The 17,528-nt window shown below is 46.7% G+C and overlaps 1 protein-coding gene across 2 annotated transcripts in view; it reads left to right on the forward strand.

Moving 5' to 3' along the window:
• arid1ab (AT-rich interactive domain 1Ab) overlaps nt 1-16,141 on the forward strand; it is a 57,415-nt gene extending 41,274 nt beyond the window's left edge. The window contains exons 5-20 of one of the 2 annotated variants that reach the window (XM_085346699.1): nt 3,063-3,303; nt 4,099-4,173; nt 4,659-4,829; nt 5,334-5,634; nt 7,130-7,278; nt 7,418-7,515; nt 7,598-7,807; nt 7,946-8,150; nt 9,992-10,124; nt 10,501-10,676; nt 10,762-10,891; nt 11,015-11,134; nt 11,315-11,411; nt 11,582-12,401; nt 12,688-12,818; nt 12,915-16,141. In XM_085346699.1, coding sequence (XP_085202825.1) covers nt 3,063-3,303; nt 4,099-4,173; nt 4,659-4,829; nt 5,334-5,634; nt 7,130-7,278; nt 7,418-7,515; nt 7,598-7,807; nt 7,946-8,150; nt 9,992-10,124; nt 10,501-10,676; nt 10,762-10,891; nt 11,015-11,134; nt 11,315-11,411; nt 11,582-12,401; nt 12,688-12,818; nt 12,915-14,849 — 4,992 coding nt within the window. In that variant the 3' untranslated portion in view covers nt 14,850-16,141. The remainder of the gene's footprint in view (nt 1-3,062; nt 3,304-4,098; nt 4,174-4,658; nt 4,830-5,333; nt 5,635-7,129; nt 7,279-7,417; nt 7,516-7,597; nt 7,808-7,945; nt 8,151-9,991; nt 10,125-10,500; nt 10,677-10,761; nt 10,892-11,014; nt 11,135-11,314; nt 11,412-11,581; nt 12,402-12,687; nt 12,819-12,914) is intronic. The other variant, XM_085346700.1, reaches the window with a different exon arrangement.
• Nucleotides 16,142-17,528: the final 1,387 nt, after the last annotated feature.

The raw sequence follows: 17,528 nt of genomic DNA on the forward strand, positions 1-17,528 counted from the left end.
ACAGTGGACTTTAAAGTGTGGCAGGAATGACGACCGCTAACAGTCCGTCTCAGAGTTAGGAGTTCAATTTTAGCACCAGAACAATGCAAACGTGGTTATTTAATATGATTCTCTTGAGCTTTAATCAATGCTGCTTGGAAATGGTCGTTGGAACCCAAACACAGCCAAAGATCGTTGAAATCCTGGTATTGCGTGATAATATGGTGGTCGTACCTTTAACCCGCCATCCTAACCCATCTAATCTTGATTGGTGTAAAGTGATAGTTGCTTTAATGGCATGATTCTTGTCTCTGTGTGTAGCTGGTGGTCATCAACCTCTAGGCTCCAAGACGACAACATAAATGTGTGTTTCATGCGTAACTAGTTTGGAGTTACATCACTGCCAACCTTTGATTAAAAGTAAATCTGTCAACTGAAAATAGGCTTAATAAAAAAAGGCAGAAACTCCACTACACAAACTACACACAAACGAAACTACACAAACTATAATAATCAGACAGTTTACCTCAATCCCCAAATCTTAATATGGTTTAAAAGCCACTGTGAGGCGGTACTACCAAGAATGACGACTGATATACTCGATTGATCTTGTTCTGCTTTTACACCCCCATGGATCTCTAGAAGTACCCCACATCCACGATCATGTGTTAAATCCTTTTTTCTGTCTCATGATGACAGTTTGTTCGTCTTGAGTGTGCATCCTCCTGCTGAGGTGTCTCCTCAGCTGAACCCACTAACTGAATCCTTTCCTCTTTGGTCTGTGTTGAGGAAGCTGTGGTTTAGAACTTGTTTTGTGGCTGAGATTTGACTCTGAGCAGCAGCTTCTGAGTCTCTGTGAGTACCAACTACAGAGGTGGTCATCGTGGCATCTGGCCAGTCGGAGCCCTTCAGATGGAGCCCTCTGTCAGATGACCAGTCTTGTGATCTCTTGGTTGGGAACAGGAGAAGGAGGGGGTGGGTGTAGGTCAGCTGACGATGCTGGCTGCTGGAAAAAGGGTTCCTGCTATGGTTGTTTGAGCAAAGAATGTCACGCTGTTCGGTTCCCTGTTCTTGATTCCAAAGCACGAAGACCTAATGATGTGCCTCTAACCCACTTTTGCATTTGAGAACATTAATTGGGCGTCAGCCAGGGAAACACTTTGGAGTGCGATACTCCCTTCCTGCTGCGTTTCACGTGGTTTTGTTGGTGCCGTATTTCCAGTGTGGGTCAGAGAGGCCTGGGTTTGTGCAGTCGCCGGAGCAGGAGAGGAAGAGCCGGAGGGAGGGAGGGCCGAAGGAACGGGGTGAGGGTGGATTGGAGGGGGAGGGAAGGGTGGATTCTGAATCAGCGTTGTCCTCCTGTCACTCCCTCTGGGGTTCCTCCATCAGGTCACATCCCAAAAATAGCAACGGGCGCCGTTTCAAGTGCAAAACCGCCGGCTTCGGGGCTGCAGCCAGCCTGCGAGTGTGAGATTTCTATGGGAATAGTTGGCCACAATCCAATGAGTGCTGCTTTATTTTTCTCTCCCACCCCCTCCTTCTCCTCCTCCTCCTCCTCACTCCCTCCCATTTTTTTCCCTTCCTCCAATGTGACTGGCAGATGAGCTTGCATTTCTGAGTGAGCACATGGTCTCCACGTGAGTGGCCAGTGTGTAAACATTCACCTTCCCACAAACATAATCATTGCCGGCTGCCTTCCTACCTTCCTGCCCGCCCGCCCGTCTTTGTGTCGCAGCCAGCGAGGCTCAATAACAACACCACATGGCACCAGAGCCCGTGCCCAGCACCAATTATTTCAACTGCCTCCCGAGATGACTCGCTTCAAATGTTTGTTTTTTTCCCCCCCACTTTCTCTTTGCAAGTCAAACTCAGTTCTCCTTGCCAGCACGGATCATTATCGGCATTATGGGAGTGATGTGTGGAGTATTTTTAAAAAGGTGGGAAAAGAAGTCATTGTACCCAAATGTATTATTGAACTGTAATAGGGCTGGCAGCCTTCTATGAGAGAGTAACATACACACCCCGGTGAGGGCAAAGATTGCTGTAATGCATCAGTGCCCATTTGGATTTCCACTCACTTGATTTGACTTCTCTTGACTTTGACATGACACTGAAAATAAAACAGTCTCACCCTCCTCATGCAGGTCAGGAGGAGAAAAGCCTGAATATATTCATCGTTTCTTATTCATTTCTCCCAAATGTGATTCCCAGAATGCAGCCGCTTTCTTTTTCTAGGTTTTATACATTTTTAGAGCCTCATTTACATCCCAGTGCACACACACACCCTTACCTTTGATATCAAGTATCAGTTCTTCCACTTAATTTCTCTCTTCCCATCATAAGCTGAGCCTCCACAATGAGTGGCAGAGATTTTTTTTTTGTTTTGTCTGATGAAACCTGAACAGTTTTCTTGTTCTGTATTTTTAGCCCATATGCTCATCAGTTACTTTTAAAGGCAACTTGTTGGACAATGCGTCTTTTTGCCGCAGCCCCGATGCCATGATCATGGTTGTATCACAAAGAAGAGAATAACTCCATAACTCTGGTGGATTTCTGCTTCATTTGTTACCAGAACCATATCTGAACATTTCATCTTTGATTAGACTAGCATGCCTTACTACAGCAATTGTAATGATATGATATCTATCCCGGTGTACCTACTGACTACACTTCACTGCATATCGAGTTGATATTGCTAATTGCTTGGTAATTTCCCTTCATAGCTACACGTTTAGCTAACGGCTAGCCATTACAGCTTGAGAACTGTAGCACTGGCCCTTTTCTCCTCGTCTGTGGGCCTCGCCGCTGTTCTGGAGCTGCTTATCTGCTTGGTGGTTCTTCATGTTAAGGAGAACTCATCAGCAGCTGAGTCATCATCGCTTCACAAAATGATGCAAATGCTTCCACAAGCTGTAGGAACTGATACTTTATGGAAAAGCGAGAGCGAAATGTGTTGACTTGTTATCAGTAACAAGTTGGTGATGTGAATTGTAAAAATAAATTTGTTAAGCCACTTGTTACAGTGTAAACGAACGAATGCAGTGTCATCGTCGACTCATGTTCTGTTGCTCTTCTCCTTCAAGGATTTATCCGGCTCCATCGACGACCTTCCCACTGGTACAGAAGGCGCTTTGAGCCCGGGTGTCAGCACCTCGGGCGTGTCCAGCAGCCAGGGCGAGCAGAGCAACCCGGCCCAGTCACCCTTCTCCCCGCACACTTCGCCTCACCTTCCGGGCATACGTGGACCCTCGCCGTCACCTGTGGGTTCCCCAGCTAGCGTCACCCCTTCTCGCACCGGCCCCCTGTCCCCCGCTGCTGTGCCAGGTAAACGCACAATACCGTTAATACTGTTGTTTCAGACCTACAGCAGCACACAGCTAAAACATTATTCTGTTTCTACTCTGCTTTAATACAGTTGTTTTAGATCTTCCGGTCTTTAAGTTCAGTCGTTTTGAAATGGTCTTTGAAATCTGAAATTCAGCTGCGAAAGACTACGTAGGGGGATTTTATGGCAAGGAAAAATGTGAAAATTAAAACCAAGTTTGTTCTAGAAGAATAATAGCATTATGTGGGTGTCAGTAGATAAAGTACAAATGCAGAATATTTACAGGAAAATCACCATAAATATGATGTCCTGAAACAACTGAGCAGTTATTTATTTTCACTTGCCAAAGACTGCTAAATGTAAAAATGGACCTGCTCGATACGGCTAACCAACAACAATAATTTCAATGTCTTTGTAGTCAGCTATTCATCGTATCCAGCAGAAATCCTGTCTGACATATGTAATAAAAAACAGACAGATTTAGAGTTTTAATTCAAAACTCGATGCGGATCACATTTGTAATTTATGAAGCGATTTGCAAGATATGGAACTTTAAGTTTCTCCTAACATGATGCTAGTAAACCATTCGCTGACGGAGAGACGGAGGTTACAGTGCCACCCTCTGCTCATTGTGGAGAGACTTGCCACAGTTTATTAGCTTGAATGTGACTGGGTCACACTCATTTTATGGCCAGTATTTCAAAGTTTAAGAGCAAGAACTGATTGTAAATAAAGGAGACAAATTTCCGCGGTTCCCACGGTAATTTCAGACCCATGTCATCGCTGTCCCGCAGGTAATCAGATGCCTCCTCGGCCGCCCAGCGTCCAGTCAGACAGCATCATGCACTCATCCATGAGCCAGGACAGAGGTGAGTGTGTTGGAAATGTTTGCAAACAGAAACCTTTAAAGAGTATCTCCTCATGTGCTCAGTGGCCAGCAGTGTGTGCGCCCCATTCTCAGCAGCTTTTAGGTGTGATTGTTTGCACTTGTATGCATTCCTCCCATCTGCAAGCACTCCCCCAGGCTGTGCTTCTAAATAAGAATGTGCTCTACTTGCCAGGTCAAATGAGAGCAGGCAGACACACTGTACTGTGTTGTGTTTGTGAGGAAGTGAAGAGCTTGAGCCATAATGTGTTGTGCAAATGTATGCTAAAGCAGATGTAGCGTGGAGTTTTGTTTTTGTTGTTTTTTTGTTTATTTTCTTGGTTTTTTTTAACATTAAGTGTTTAACATAAGATACAATCGGCATCTAATTATTACCACTTACTATTGGTTGCTGAATTAATCAAACTTTGATATGTGTGTGTAAAAAAAACTAACAGTGTTGCTTAATGTTCCCTGTCTTTTCTCCAGTGTACATGCGCAATCCTCAGATGCCTCCTTACGGGTCCCCTGGACAGCCTGGCTCGGCCTTATCTCCACGCCAGTCTTCAGGAGTGCAGATCCATGGTGGGATGGGCCCTTATCCTCAGAACAATACCATGGGAAACTACGTCCCTCAGGGGGGCCAGTACGGCCCGCCAGGTGAGACATGAGGCTGTGAGTGTTGGGTGGTGTTGCTTTGAGGGCCTTCTGTACAGCAGGAAAAATAAGAGTGCAGTGTCTCCGCTCTGTCATATCAAGCAGACTTTTTTTCTTTTTTTAATACTCAAAATATTATGAATGAGTTTACAGTGGTTGTCCTGTGACCATCACAGTTTCACAGATAGCCCAGATTTTTTTTTCTAAGAGGCTTTGAAGTTTCCTCTCACTTCTTACATTCATGAAATTATATCAGTGCACTTTGAAGTCTCAGATGGTTTCTGTGGGCTTTGAAGAAGTTCTGCTATGAGTCATAGCAGAGAAAGGCGGGAGCCAGATAAAGCCCGCTTCATCAGGCTGCTTGTTCTGACAAGCTGAGGTAAATTTAGAGCCGGACTGGTGAAACTCTTTATCCCGTCAGTGAGAAGTGACTAGATGAGATCTGTTTTAGGCTGAAACACAGCAGGAGGGCATGAAACTCTAAATGTTGATCTGTAACACTTTCAGGTTATCCCAGGCAGCCCGGCTACACAGGGATGCCCAACGCCAATTACCCCAGTGGCCCCGGCATGGGTGGCTCCATGAACCCCATTCCCGGTCAGGGCAGCGGGGCTCCGTATGGAAGCATGCCACCGGGCAGGATAGGTCCTGGGCAGATGGGCACTCGGCCTTACGGTCCTGCCATGGCCTCCAATATGGGCGGCATGCCTCCTCAGGTGGGGTCCGGCATGTGTCCCCCTCCGGTCATGACGAGGAAGGATGGTGGTCCTTCCGTGCACCACGGACCAACAAACTCTATACACAACAGGTGGGTGCTCCTGGCTGCATCAGTGACATCTGTGTGAGCCTGTGACTGTTGAGGGTCATTGAATTTATAGCTTTAAGGAGATTTTCTCATCACTTTGCTGTGTGTGTGTGTGTGTGTGTGTGTGTGTGTGTGTGTGTGTGTGTGTGTGTGTGTGTGTGTCTCTCCTTGGTTTGCCTCACACACAAGCCAGTCTGTTACATGTTTTAGTGCTTGAGTGGTGGCAGTAGCCCAAACGCTTATCTATCACAGAAGAGGAGATGGTCCCTGCAATCACTGAATCACATCCTTCCTAAGCAGGGATGCCTGTTGAGCCTACAGAGCAGCTCTTGTGGGCTTGGCAAATGGTACCCTGTGACTTAAATTAATGTTTCCTACAAATGAAACTGAACTCTGTGAAGGAAAAGACATAATTCAGTCAGGCAAAGTCTGTATTTGCAGTGGATCCTTTCAGGGATTACTTCTGACTAATTATTAGTTGATTAAATAGGTGAAAATAATTAGATTAGTCAACTACTGTAGAATCGCTGAGAAAAAAGTTAAAATTAGCACAATAATCAGAAGAATTCTTTCTGGACTCAACGTTTTGATGCTTATGTTTTGTTTTTTAAAAGGAAACATGACCATATTTGGACAAGGCCCTAAGGTTGCGTCTATGAAATGTTTTTTTTCTTCTTATTTTTGTACTCTTTGCTCAAATTAAGGTAGAAAAATAGAATGCTAGAATTGCATTCACCAAAAACTGCTGCACAGACATATTGGATGGGCTGGGTAGTACGATTAAGTTGACAGCAAACCATATTATTTGTCAGAAAATTCCATTAAAATTTATCCAAAAGGGAGCAACAGCACAAACACCGTGAGGAAGTCCAGTTCAGAGACTCGAATTAGCAGCGCTGAGACGTAGCTCACCTCCAGCCGCCTGTGTCAGCGCATCTGTCAGTCATAGCGGCCATAAAAGTCTCTGAATGTTTAAGTTAAAAACAACAGTCAGTCACTGTGGACTTGTTCTACAGGAAAATATTTATAGAAGCCAAAGCCACATTTTTTTGTATCAGGCTGTGAACACGCTTTTTGAAACATCTGAGTCTGTGGAGACTGACTTTCTTTTGGAGCCAGGTTCAAGTGACCATTGTAGAAACAGCACTAATTTCACTCTGACACAGCCTCGAGATAGTACCATTCATTATCTGGAATAAAATTCTGCAGAACTGCACTGACTCACAGGGATTTCATCTACCCTACCTCCCCAGCTTGCTTGTTTACAACTTCCTGTCACAAAGAGTGGGACTGTGTGCCCTGGCAGTGGCAAGTTGCTGCTTGCCGTCTTAGAAACAACATGTTAACTCGGTTTGACATTAGAAAAATAGAAATAAGTAGTTTAACTGACCAGTATTTCTCGTTTCTGCTACAGGGGTGGCAACTTTTAATCATCCTGTTGTTTCTTTGTGGTTATTGTTTTTTAGCATTTCTTCTAATCAAGCATTCTTTTCTGTAGGCCACCCAGCTATCCTAACATGTCCCAGGGCATGATGGGAGCAGGCTCTCCGTATGGCCCAGGCATGAACAGCATGCACAGTATGATAAACCAAGGTGGGCCAGGGCCGTATCCAATGGCAGGAGCAAACATAGCCAACAATAGCCCTGGTGAGTACAAGTGAAACTATAGCCCTGATCAGGTGATTGGAGTACAGCTGCAGGCCTGAGGGTTGTGTCTATAAAACAGTTTTATAGACTGGTAATCGTTTTATTTTTATACCCTTCTGTCATTGCCCCGTTCTCCCAGGAATGGCTCCAAGTTCAGAGTTTGGCATGGACAAAATGAATCCTGCTCCGAAGATGAACAACAAAGTGGACGGGACTCCCAAGCCAGAATCCAAGAAGGTACACATTCAAAGTCCAGCTTTTTTCCCCCGCCCTCCCTTTTTCTCGTTCTTACGATTTTCTTCCGTCACCCGTCCAACAGAAGTCGAGCTCTTCCACCATCACCAATGAGAAAATAACCCGTCTGTACGAGCTTGGCCCGGAGCCAGAGAGGAAAATTTGGGTGGACCGATACTTGGCCTTTGCTGAGGAGAAAGCCATGGGCATGAACAATCTTCCCGCTGTGGGCCGTAAGCCCCTCGATCTCTTCAGGCTCTACATATCCGTCAAAGAGATCGGCGGCCTCACCCAGGTACACCTGGACTTCCACCTGAATTTGATGTGAATCCTTCAGATCAGAAGGACGATCGTCGGTAATTTAAAAAAATAAAAAAATAAAAAAATTCGTATACAGCTTTCTGAACCACCTCCTTCCTCTCTCGCCCACCAGGTGAACAAGAACAAGAAGTGGAGGGAGCTGGCTACCAACCTGAACGTGGGCACGTCGAGCAGCGCAGCCAGCTCGCTCAAAAAACAGTACATCCAGTGTTTGTACGCCTTTGAGTGCAAAATGGAGCGCGGCGAGGACCCTCCCCCAGACTTCTTCAACACGGACACCAAAAAGAACCAGCCCAAAATCCAGCCTCCCAGCCCAGGTGAGCGCTGCTGCTCCGCTTCACTGTCACACAGTTTACTGCCTCCTTAGATTTAAAATGCAATGAATGAAGCTTATTTCAGATTTCCTTTTCTCCCTTGGGCGCAGTTTGGATTAAGTACAATTCATAACATCATCTCTGCTCTATTTGCCTCACATCAGCTGTCTATAAACTAGTCTATTTTATTATATCCCATTAATTGCCGTTTTTAAAGCCATTCATAGAGCATTGTTTGTCATCTCATGTAGGAGCAGCCACCCTCCATAAATCGCTGCTCCCCTATATCGTAGGAGTTATAAATGACGGCGGCGTAGCTGTAAGTCCTTTGGACGGTTCCACAAACACATGCCTTGGGGGAATAGTCCTTGGCATTTGCACAGGACATGACGAAAGACTTGTCCTTTCCGACTTCCCCACTTTGATTTTTGTGGCAACGGTGATGACAGCAGAATGCTAAATGTTTCAACTGGGTAAAAGTCAGCGGATGAACTGGCGCTCATTCATACCAGTTGTTAAGGGTGAGGAGGTTGCAGCCAGGAAGGGTCATTGCTTGTTGCATGAGATGCTGTTTATTTTGGAGGGGACTCCTTGTTTATAGCTGCCAGGAGCAACCACACCGGGAGCAACCACATGCTGCTTCAGTCTGGCTGAGACCCAGGCTGTCAGACACGGGGCACTGAGTCAGCGCCGGGGTGTTGTTACAGGAGACATCAGGGTGCTTGTCAGCTGGCATCAGCCCTCTAGTTAGTACGAAAGAAGGGCAGGGGAGGGTTTTGGGGGTGGGGGTGGTGGAGGAAGTAATGGCAGGAGAAAGGCAGGAGGTGATTTGGCAATAGCGATGCTCCGTCAGTGGCGTGTCCTCGCTGCCTGGTGCCTGGCCCTGGGCTACAGCAGCACGGCAACACTCCCTGGAGATTAGTGCTGAGCCAGAAATGATGAATGGGGGAAGAGGGTTTTGTGTGTGTGTGTGTGTGTGTGTGTGTGTGTGTGAGACTGTGTGTGTGTGTAAAAGTCACACGATTCTCTCTCTGACTCTATTTCTATCATGCCCTCCCTCCCTTCATCTTTAGTAGAGGGAAATCCCTGCCCAGAGGGAGGAGGGGGTGAGGGAGGGTGAGCCAATGAATGTTGTGTGCATGCGTGAGAGCTCGAGAGGCAAGAGGGTGATGTGAGAAAATGTGAATAACTGTGACCTGCCAGTGACCCGGGTGTTGTGTGTGTGTTTGTGTGTGTGTGCCAGTTTAATGAATGGGAACCTGTGACTCATCAGACTGGCTTGCTAATAGTGAGAAGTCCTGAGCTGAAGTTAAGGATGATTGCTAGTATGTCACACACACAACACAAACAAAATATCAGTCACACACACACACACACACATTCACACATAGCTGGCTGTCTCCTGTCTCTACAGCCCAGGCAGTAATCTGTCACAGTGAGGGTTTACATCACTGTTTCCTGGTGGTTCCTGGAGCCCAGCGGTGTTTGAGGAGGGGGCAGGCATCCTGTGATGAGCAGGAAGATTCAAGATTTTTTGCTGGCTATGCACTCAAAAGCCAGTCAGCTCGACACAAACTGTGCAGCGCTCAGGAATTTCTTAATGGGATTTAGGATTGCCAAAAGCAGCATGTGCTCTAAAAGCCCCCAGCAGTGTTCTGCCTAACCCGCCTCACTATCAACTATCAGCTCTTGCCTTTATTCCTCGAGCGAGGAGGAGGAGGAGAAAGGGATGTTCTTTGAATTCTCTGGAATCTCTGAGTGTTACAAACCAGAGCACTTGACTGTTTTTCTTTTGTTTGTTTTTTCTCCCACTTAGTCATTGTGTGTATCCTTGTGTTTTGCAGCTGGTTCTGGATCCCTGCAAGGACCCCAAACCCCTCAGTCAACCACTAGTTCAATGGCAGAGGGGGGAGACCTGAAGCCCCCCACACCAGCCTCCACCCCACACACGCAAATGCCCCCAATGCCTGGCGTAAGGTACGATTCAAAAACCAGCGTCGTGCTTCTGTGGCGTTCGTACTAAAATCTCCACCTGTGGTGAAATTGGATCAGAGAAGCAAGAACTGGAATACGAAAAACAGCAAAATATGCTTTAAAGTTATCACTGATGGGGTTCTGTTCACATGTACACACAAACACCAGACTAGTCAACAGGAATATGAAAGGATTATAGTTATAAAGTATGCACTTTGGGCTTAGAAGACTACAGTAAAAACTGTCTTCTGTGTCTTGTTAGAGGGACAGACAGAAAACATTCAAAAAAAGAAATTAACAAGAAAACTTAGAAAAGTCTTAATTACTATGAATTTTTCACATTCCACATTTTGCTAAAAAGCCATCTGTTTTCCTACAGGAGTAGTGTTAATCTACAGGATCCCTTTGCTGATGGCGGAGACCCGGCGTTTCCCAGGAGGAACGCCATGACTCCCAACTCTCAGGGCTATCAGCCTGGGATAGGCACCCCGGAGATGATGGGTCGGATGGGTCCCTACGAGTCCAACAAGGACCCTTTTGGAGGCATGAGGAAAGGTGAACACCGTCCATGTAACCAAACCCCAGATTCTGTAAGGGTTCGTTCATAGCCATAACTAATATTATGTTTATTTATTTTTAGCAGGGGAACAGTTCATGCCACCCGGCCCCAACAGTGGAATGGGGGAACAGTATAACAGAGGTCCACCAGGCCCAATGGCCAACATGCCAATGAGCCAGAGGCAACAGTACCCGTATGGATATGAACGAAGGTAAATGTACTATAGTTGTAAATAAGATAAGATGATTGTGATCTGACCTGTGCCATTTCAGTGTCCTTTTCTCTTTCCGACTAAATCAAATCACTTCATGATTATTGCTCGTTGCTTTTATAGACAAGAGCCAGGCATGGGCCCTGATGTCAACATGGGACCGGGAGCTCCTCAGCCCAACATGATGCCTTCTGGAGCTGACACAGGGATGTACTCGCCTAGCCGTCCTCCGCCACAGCAACGGTCTGTACCATTCAGGGCAGAGACTATTCTGTATAAAGATTAAACGGAGAGACATGGTTGCATGTCAGCATTTTGTCAGTAAGATCATTGATAGATTTAAAGATATTTACAGAGTTTCTTATTGTAACTGAATCATTTACTGAAATGAAGAAATATAGTAATCTGAGTGTGTATTTTTAGGCATGAGTCCTATACAAATCAGTTCCCTGGCCAAGGAGCTCCCCCTGGTGGGCCTTACCCAAATCAGCAGCCAGGAATGTATCCACAGCAGCAGCCAGTAAGAACAGTTTGTCCAGCATTTGCAGTACTCCTATTATTACTTGGGTTTCTCTTTTCAGTGTTCATGTAATGTACTATGTTCTGTTCCAGCTGAACAGAAGTATGAGCTGTTGCTAAAATTATTGTGCTCAGTTGAGGATTGTAATGCTTAATTTTGTGTGCTGACAGAACTACAAACGTCCTGTGGATGGTGGGTATTGTCCTCCTGCCAAGCGCCATGAGGGAGAAATGTACAGCGTTCCTTACAGTGGACAGCAACAGCCAGGACCCCAGTCCTCGGGGCCCCAGGGCCAGCAGGACATGTATAATCAGTATAATGCATACCCTGGAGGGGAGCGCCGACCGCCAGGCCCACAGAACCAGTTCCCCTTCCCCTTCGGACGGGATCGAGGGCCGTCATCTGCAGGCCCCAATTCCCAGTCTCCGATGCCTCCCCAAATGATGGCAAGTCCCATGCCTTCAGGCCCCGATGGTTCCCAGGGCCCAATGTGGCAGGGCCGCAATGAGATGGGCTACCCCAACTATCCCAACCGACAGGGACCCCCTGTGTCGGGCCAGGGTCCCGGCTACCACGGCATGAACCGCTCAGAAGATATGATGCCATCAGATCAGCGCATGAACCACGAGGGACAGTGGCCTGGCCATGCCAACCAGCGACAGCCTCCGTTTGTCCCCGCAGGCTCCGGACCACCCATGACCAGATCCCTGCCCTCCACCTACTCGGCTTCCCAAAACCACATTCCTCAGGTGTCGAGCCCAGCATCCATGCCCCGATCCATGGAAAGCAGAACGTCGCCCAGCAAATCCCCCTATATGCATCCTGGAATTAAGGTGCAGAAAGCTGGACCTCCAGTTCCCGCGTCCCACATTGGCCAGGCTCCCGTGCAGCAACCCATGATCCGGCGAGATGTGGCCTTCCCTCCTGGCTCTGTGGAAGCTACCCAACCCCACCTGAAACCCCGCAGGCGGCTCACCATGAAAGACATTGGTATAAAATGTGATTTGCCTGATAACTTGTAACATTACACATGTAATAAACAATATGCTTATGTCTACCTGACCTGGATTGACCATTTGATATTTCTCAGTTTGCGTTAAGACAGCTTTCAGATACAAATTGCGTATTCACACTAGGTGACACAAGTATGTAGTATGTATTGCATGTAGTATGGAGTTAAAGTCCCAAGATTAGTAAACCTTTACATGTTATTTAAAGCTGCAGTGACCGATCATGGTTACTTTTAGTTATATTCATTCTGTTTCTATTTTCAAAGGCACTCCTGAGGCTTGGAGGGTAATGATGTCATTAAAGTCTGGCTTATTAGCTGAGAGCACCTGGGCCTTGGACACCATTAACATTCTGCTGTATGATGACAATAGCATTTCTACTTTTAACCTTTGCCAGGTAGGTTGCACACATCCACAACCTGTTAGCATTTGTTTCTGTCAACATTTCAGAATGACTTGTCAAATGTAGTGACCACCTTCTTTGCTTTCACAGCTACCTGGATTTCTGGAGCTGGTAGTGGAGTACTTCAGACGCTGTCTCATTGAGATCTTTGGCATCCTTAAGGAGTATGAAGTAGGAGACCCTGGCCAGCGCACCCTAATAGACCCCAATGCAGCTGAGGACTCTGATGATGAAATTCCCATGCCTGAGGGCGAGGACATGAACTCGGACGAGGAGGACGAAGAGGATGAGGAGGTAGAGGAAACAAAGATCAATCCTGACACTTCTTCACTGGTCCAGATAAAGGAGGAGGAGGAGGAAGAGGAGAACTCCCACAAAGATAAGTCTTCGGAGGATGAGGAAGATGAGAAGGAAAGGGAGTCTTCTATCAAGGAAGCCAATACCTCTACCTCAGGGTTCTCCCACGACCCCAGTATACACTCGGAAAAGCCCAAACAGGCTAGCAAGTTTGATAAACTCCCCATCAAGGTGGTGCGGAAGAAGAATCCCTTCCGGCTAAACCGCTTGTCCAAGCTTGGGCAGCGGCAGAGCTTTGACAGCGGCCTGATACACTGGAGCGTGGGTGGTGGTGACACTACTGAGCACATCCAGACCCACTTTGAGAGCCGGATGGAGCTTCTCAAGCAGCGAAAACAAACAACAGCGGCCGCTGACAACCGCAAGAAGGTCAAGGTGAATGGGACAGCGGCAGCAGCAGAAAACCCAGAGAAGCCTAAATCCAGTGGTGACGATAAGGTTCGGCAGCAGCAGCCCCAGTTTTCTGAACCTCACAAGTCTCCAACAAAGACTACCACGCCTCCTCTTCCCATTGGCGCACCAGTCACTGCCACCATTGACGATGTACTATCCGCTCGCCCGGGGTCGGTCACGGAGGAAGTAGTTCGTGGAGGTGCCGAGGAGCAGAAGGAGAACGGCAAGTATTTGTTCAGCATCAACCCCGATCTCCAGAGCCGCCGCAACATCAAGATCCTGGAGGATGAACCTCACAGCAAGGATGAAACGCCACTTAGCACTCTATCAGACTGGCAGGACTCGCTAGCTCGGCGCTGCATCTGCGTCTCCAACATTGTGAGGAGCCTCTCCTTCGTTCCTGGCAATGACCTGGAGCTGTCCAAACACCCTGGCCTCCTGTTGCTGTTGGGCCGCCTGGTGCTGCTCCACCACAGGCACCCTGAACGCAAACAGGCGCCTGTTACCTACGAGAAGGACGAGGAAGACGAAGGCGTGAGCTGCGAGAGAGACGAGTGGTGGTGGGACTGCCTTGAGGTGTTAAGGGAGAACTGCCTGGTCACTCTGGCAAACATCTCCGGCCAGCTGGACCTTTCTATCTACCCAGAGAGCATATGCCTGCCTCTCCTTGATGGCCTGCTCCACTGGGCTGTGTGCCCTTCAGCAGAGGCCTTGGATCCCTTTCCCACGCTGGGGCCCCACGGCTCCCTTTCACCCCAGAGACTGGTCCTCGAGACCCTCAGCAAGCTCAGCATCCAGGACAACAACGTCGACCTCATTCTGGCCACTCCGCCATTCAGCCGCTTGGAGAAGCTCTACGGCTCGCTCGTGCGACTCGTCGGCGAGCGCAAGGTGGCCGTCTGCCGTGAAATGGCAGTGATCCTGCTAGCTAACCTAGCCCAGGGTGACAGCCTTGCAGCGCGAGCGATCGCTGTGCAGAAAGGCAGCGTGGGCAACCTACTGGGCTTCCTGGAGGACAGCCTAGCGGCTACGCAGTACCAGCAGAGCCAGAGCTCCCTGCTACAAATGCAGGGTGGACCCCAGTTTGAGCCTACTAGTGTGGACATGATGCGGCGGGCAGCGCGGGCTTTGCACGCCCTGGCTAAGGTGGAAGAAAACCACTCTGAATTCACTTTGTACGAGTCGCGGCTACTGGACATCTCGATGTCCCCACTTATGAACTCTCTGGTGTCCCAAGTAATCTGTGATGTACTGTTTCTGATCGGCCAGTCATGACAGCCGTGGAGAGGTTTCAGCTCTGCCTCTTTCTATTCCCCCTAAACCACCTTTTTGTGTGTGCGCGTGCGTGCGTGTCTGTTAGTTGCGCGTGAGTGACAAAAGCAAAACTTTTTTTTTTAGTTTTTTTTTTTTTTTTTTTTTTTTTTATTTATGCAAAATCAACTCGGATTCCACTGTCTTTCTTACCCCTGCTTCTCTCTATAAGGAAGGAATATCATGAAGTAGCTGTTGATTTCAAACATCTGAAACTGAAAGAAACTGGCAAAGAAGAACAGACTGGGACCCAGGCATAGGACAGAGTGTGCTGCTGCCCTGTAGAAAGGACTTTTTTTTGTTTTTGTTTTTTTTTTATTGAAAAAAAAATCTCCAGAAAGAGAAAAAAAAAAGAAAAAACTGTAACCAAAGTTGCTGTCTCGTTTACAGTGAGTTTGGGGGATACACGTGTTCGCTTTCTCCCTCGGGGGAGGTGGGTCGTCAGGGGAAAGAGGGCACAGACTAAACAATATTATGGTTCATGTTTGGAGGCTACATAGACTCATGGACTGTGGTGTGGTATAATTGCTGTAACTTTGGATGCTATATACTCAGCCCCACAGGAACCACATTATTGGCTGTGAACAGATGTCTGTCATGGGAGGCCTGTGCAGTAGATTGTAGGACTTTTTTCTGTACTGTACACCTTAAAAACTGTAAACATACTGTAATAATACTGTTTCACACTGAGATCCGCTGGCTTGGCAGCAAACTGTAGTTTTTAAAACCAGTTTTAGTTAAATGTCGAGAGAGAAAAACGGCTTTCCCCCCAAAGTACGGTGAACCTACAACACCCCGACCTCTTCTCTTTGTCCCTTGATTGTATGACTTGACCCTTATATTCAAAAGTCACCTCTTTAGGACTGGTCCTCAACTCTAGATGCAGTCCAAGCTGCAGTGTATATATGATGTTGTACATTACACTTTCTCTTTCTCGACTTCTGTTGCTCTTCACCGTTTTTAATCTTTGACGAGTTTCCCTGCATCGAGAACGCCATGTGATTACTTGACGCCCGCCCTCTCCGTTACTTCAGCGCCTCACCCCGCTCGTATCACGCTGTGTGAGCGTGGGGACGGGGGTCGTTAAGCTGCTGTCAGATCCAGCGCCACCCCCTCCTCTCAGTAAACACAACTTCAACTTTCTGTTCGTCTGGGTGTAGAGAATATTAACACAAATCGGTTCCATTCGAGCTCCTTCATAAACGACAAACTAGACCTTGATGAAGAAACTGTTTTTTTTTTTGTTTTTTTTTCAGTGATGCGGATTCTGCATATTTGTATTTCAGATGATGTAGCTAAAAACTTGATGTAAATTCCTCTTTTTTCCTTTTTTTTGGCTTAATGAATATCATTTATTCAGTATGAAATCTTTATACTATATGTTCCACGTGTTAAGAATAAATGTACATTAAATCTTCGTAAGACATTTGCTGTGGATTTATTTATTATTCTTCTTGACATGGTTGAGGCCGCAGTGAATAAAGCCCTGAATTTTTTATTTGGCTCGCATTTCACTCGCGCTGAGACAATCTGATACGACTAAAGCAGCTCAGAGCGCTTGTGTTTTGCTGACGCTTTTGATATTTACACACGGATGCGGAGACACGGCACATCTCATCTCTGTGCAGTATGCTGCTTATTGAATGCACAGCCATGTTTTCCCATCCCTGTATTGATTGACATCTCACCCCCATGTTACAAGGCTGTCCTTGTCCCTGGGTCGCACATGCTGATATTTACATATATATTTACATTACTTGGGGAACAGCCAGAGCGCTTCGATACATACAGATAAGCTAGGAGCTGACATTTACTGCGAGAAAAGCTGACTTTTTTCCCCCTCCAGAATATCATCTGATGTTTTGACAAAAGTTGAATTCAGTTTGGAGACGGCAGAGCACCTGGTTTAATGTGTGATGGGGGGGGGGGGGAGCACCCCTACTTATTTAGCTACAGCCGACAGGATAATGAAGTTTTAAAGTATTTCCATTCTTGTCCTCAACGGAGAGACAAAATAGCATCCATAAAAACAAAACAGTCGGCCTGAGCTAAATGTGGCACCAAGTACGTTTTCAAAGCCTGCTGCCGCTTCTTGATGTTGTTTTACTTTAGTCGTATTTATTCAGCAAGTCTCACTGAGATCAAGATGCAGGAAAAAAGTAAAGTCCCGGCTTGCTTTAGTGTGTGACTTTAGTGGAATGCTTCAAGGCAATGGATCTAAAATAACCCCAAGTGCTATAGATAAGTCCCAGAGATCACCCGCAAACTCAGATCATAATAAAAGGAGAGATCTACATAAAGTGCAGCTTAAACGGCTCTAAAGGCTCACCAACCAATTTAGTATTGTACGTCTCGCTCCCTACCACTGAACATTTGAGTTGACAAACGTTAACATGCTTTTTTCTTATTTTAAAATAATGAAACTGTACTTTGAGCTCAGAGACTGTGACTGAAATTGCACAGAAATCATTTGTTTGCTGATATATGTTGAGCTGTTTCAAATGTTTGATTTCAAATAATGTTGTTTTACATAGTTGCTCCATTTTTGCTCACTTGCATCTTGTAGTGCTAGCTAGATGGCTACATGCTGAAGTTCTGCAAGAAGAGCACTGACTGCTGTGTACATGAATACATGGCAGACAT

The sequence above is a fragment of the Diplotaxodon limnothrissa genome, linkage group LG22, assembly GCF_057381915.1.
Source record: "Diplotaxodon limnothrissa isolate DT_005_m linkage group LG22, D_limnothrissa_male_GT1.1, whole genome shotgun sequence".
NCBI classification, from domain to species: domain Eukaryota; kingdom Metazoa; phylum Chordata; class Actinopteri; order Cichliformes; family Cichlidae; genus Diplotaxodon; species Diplotaxodon limnothrissa.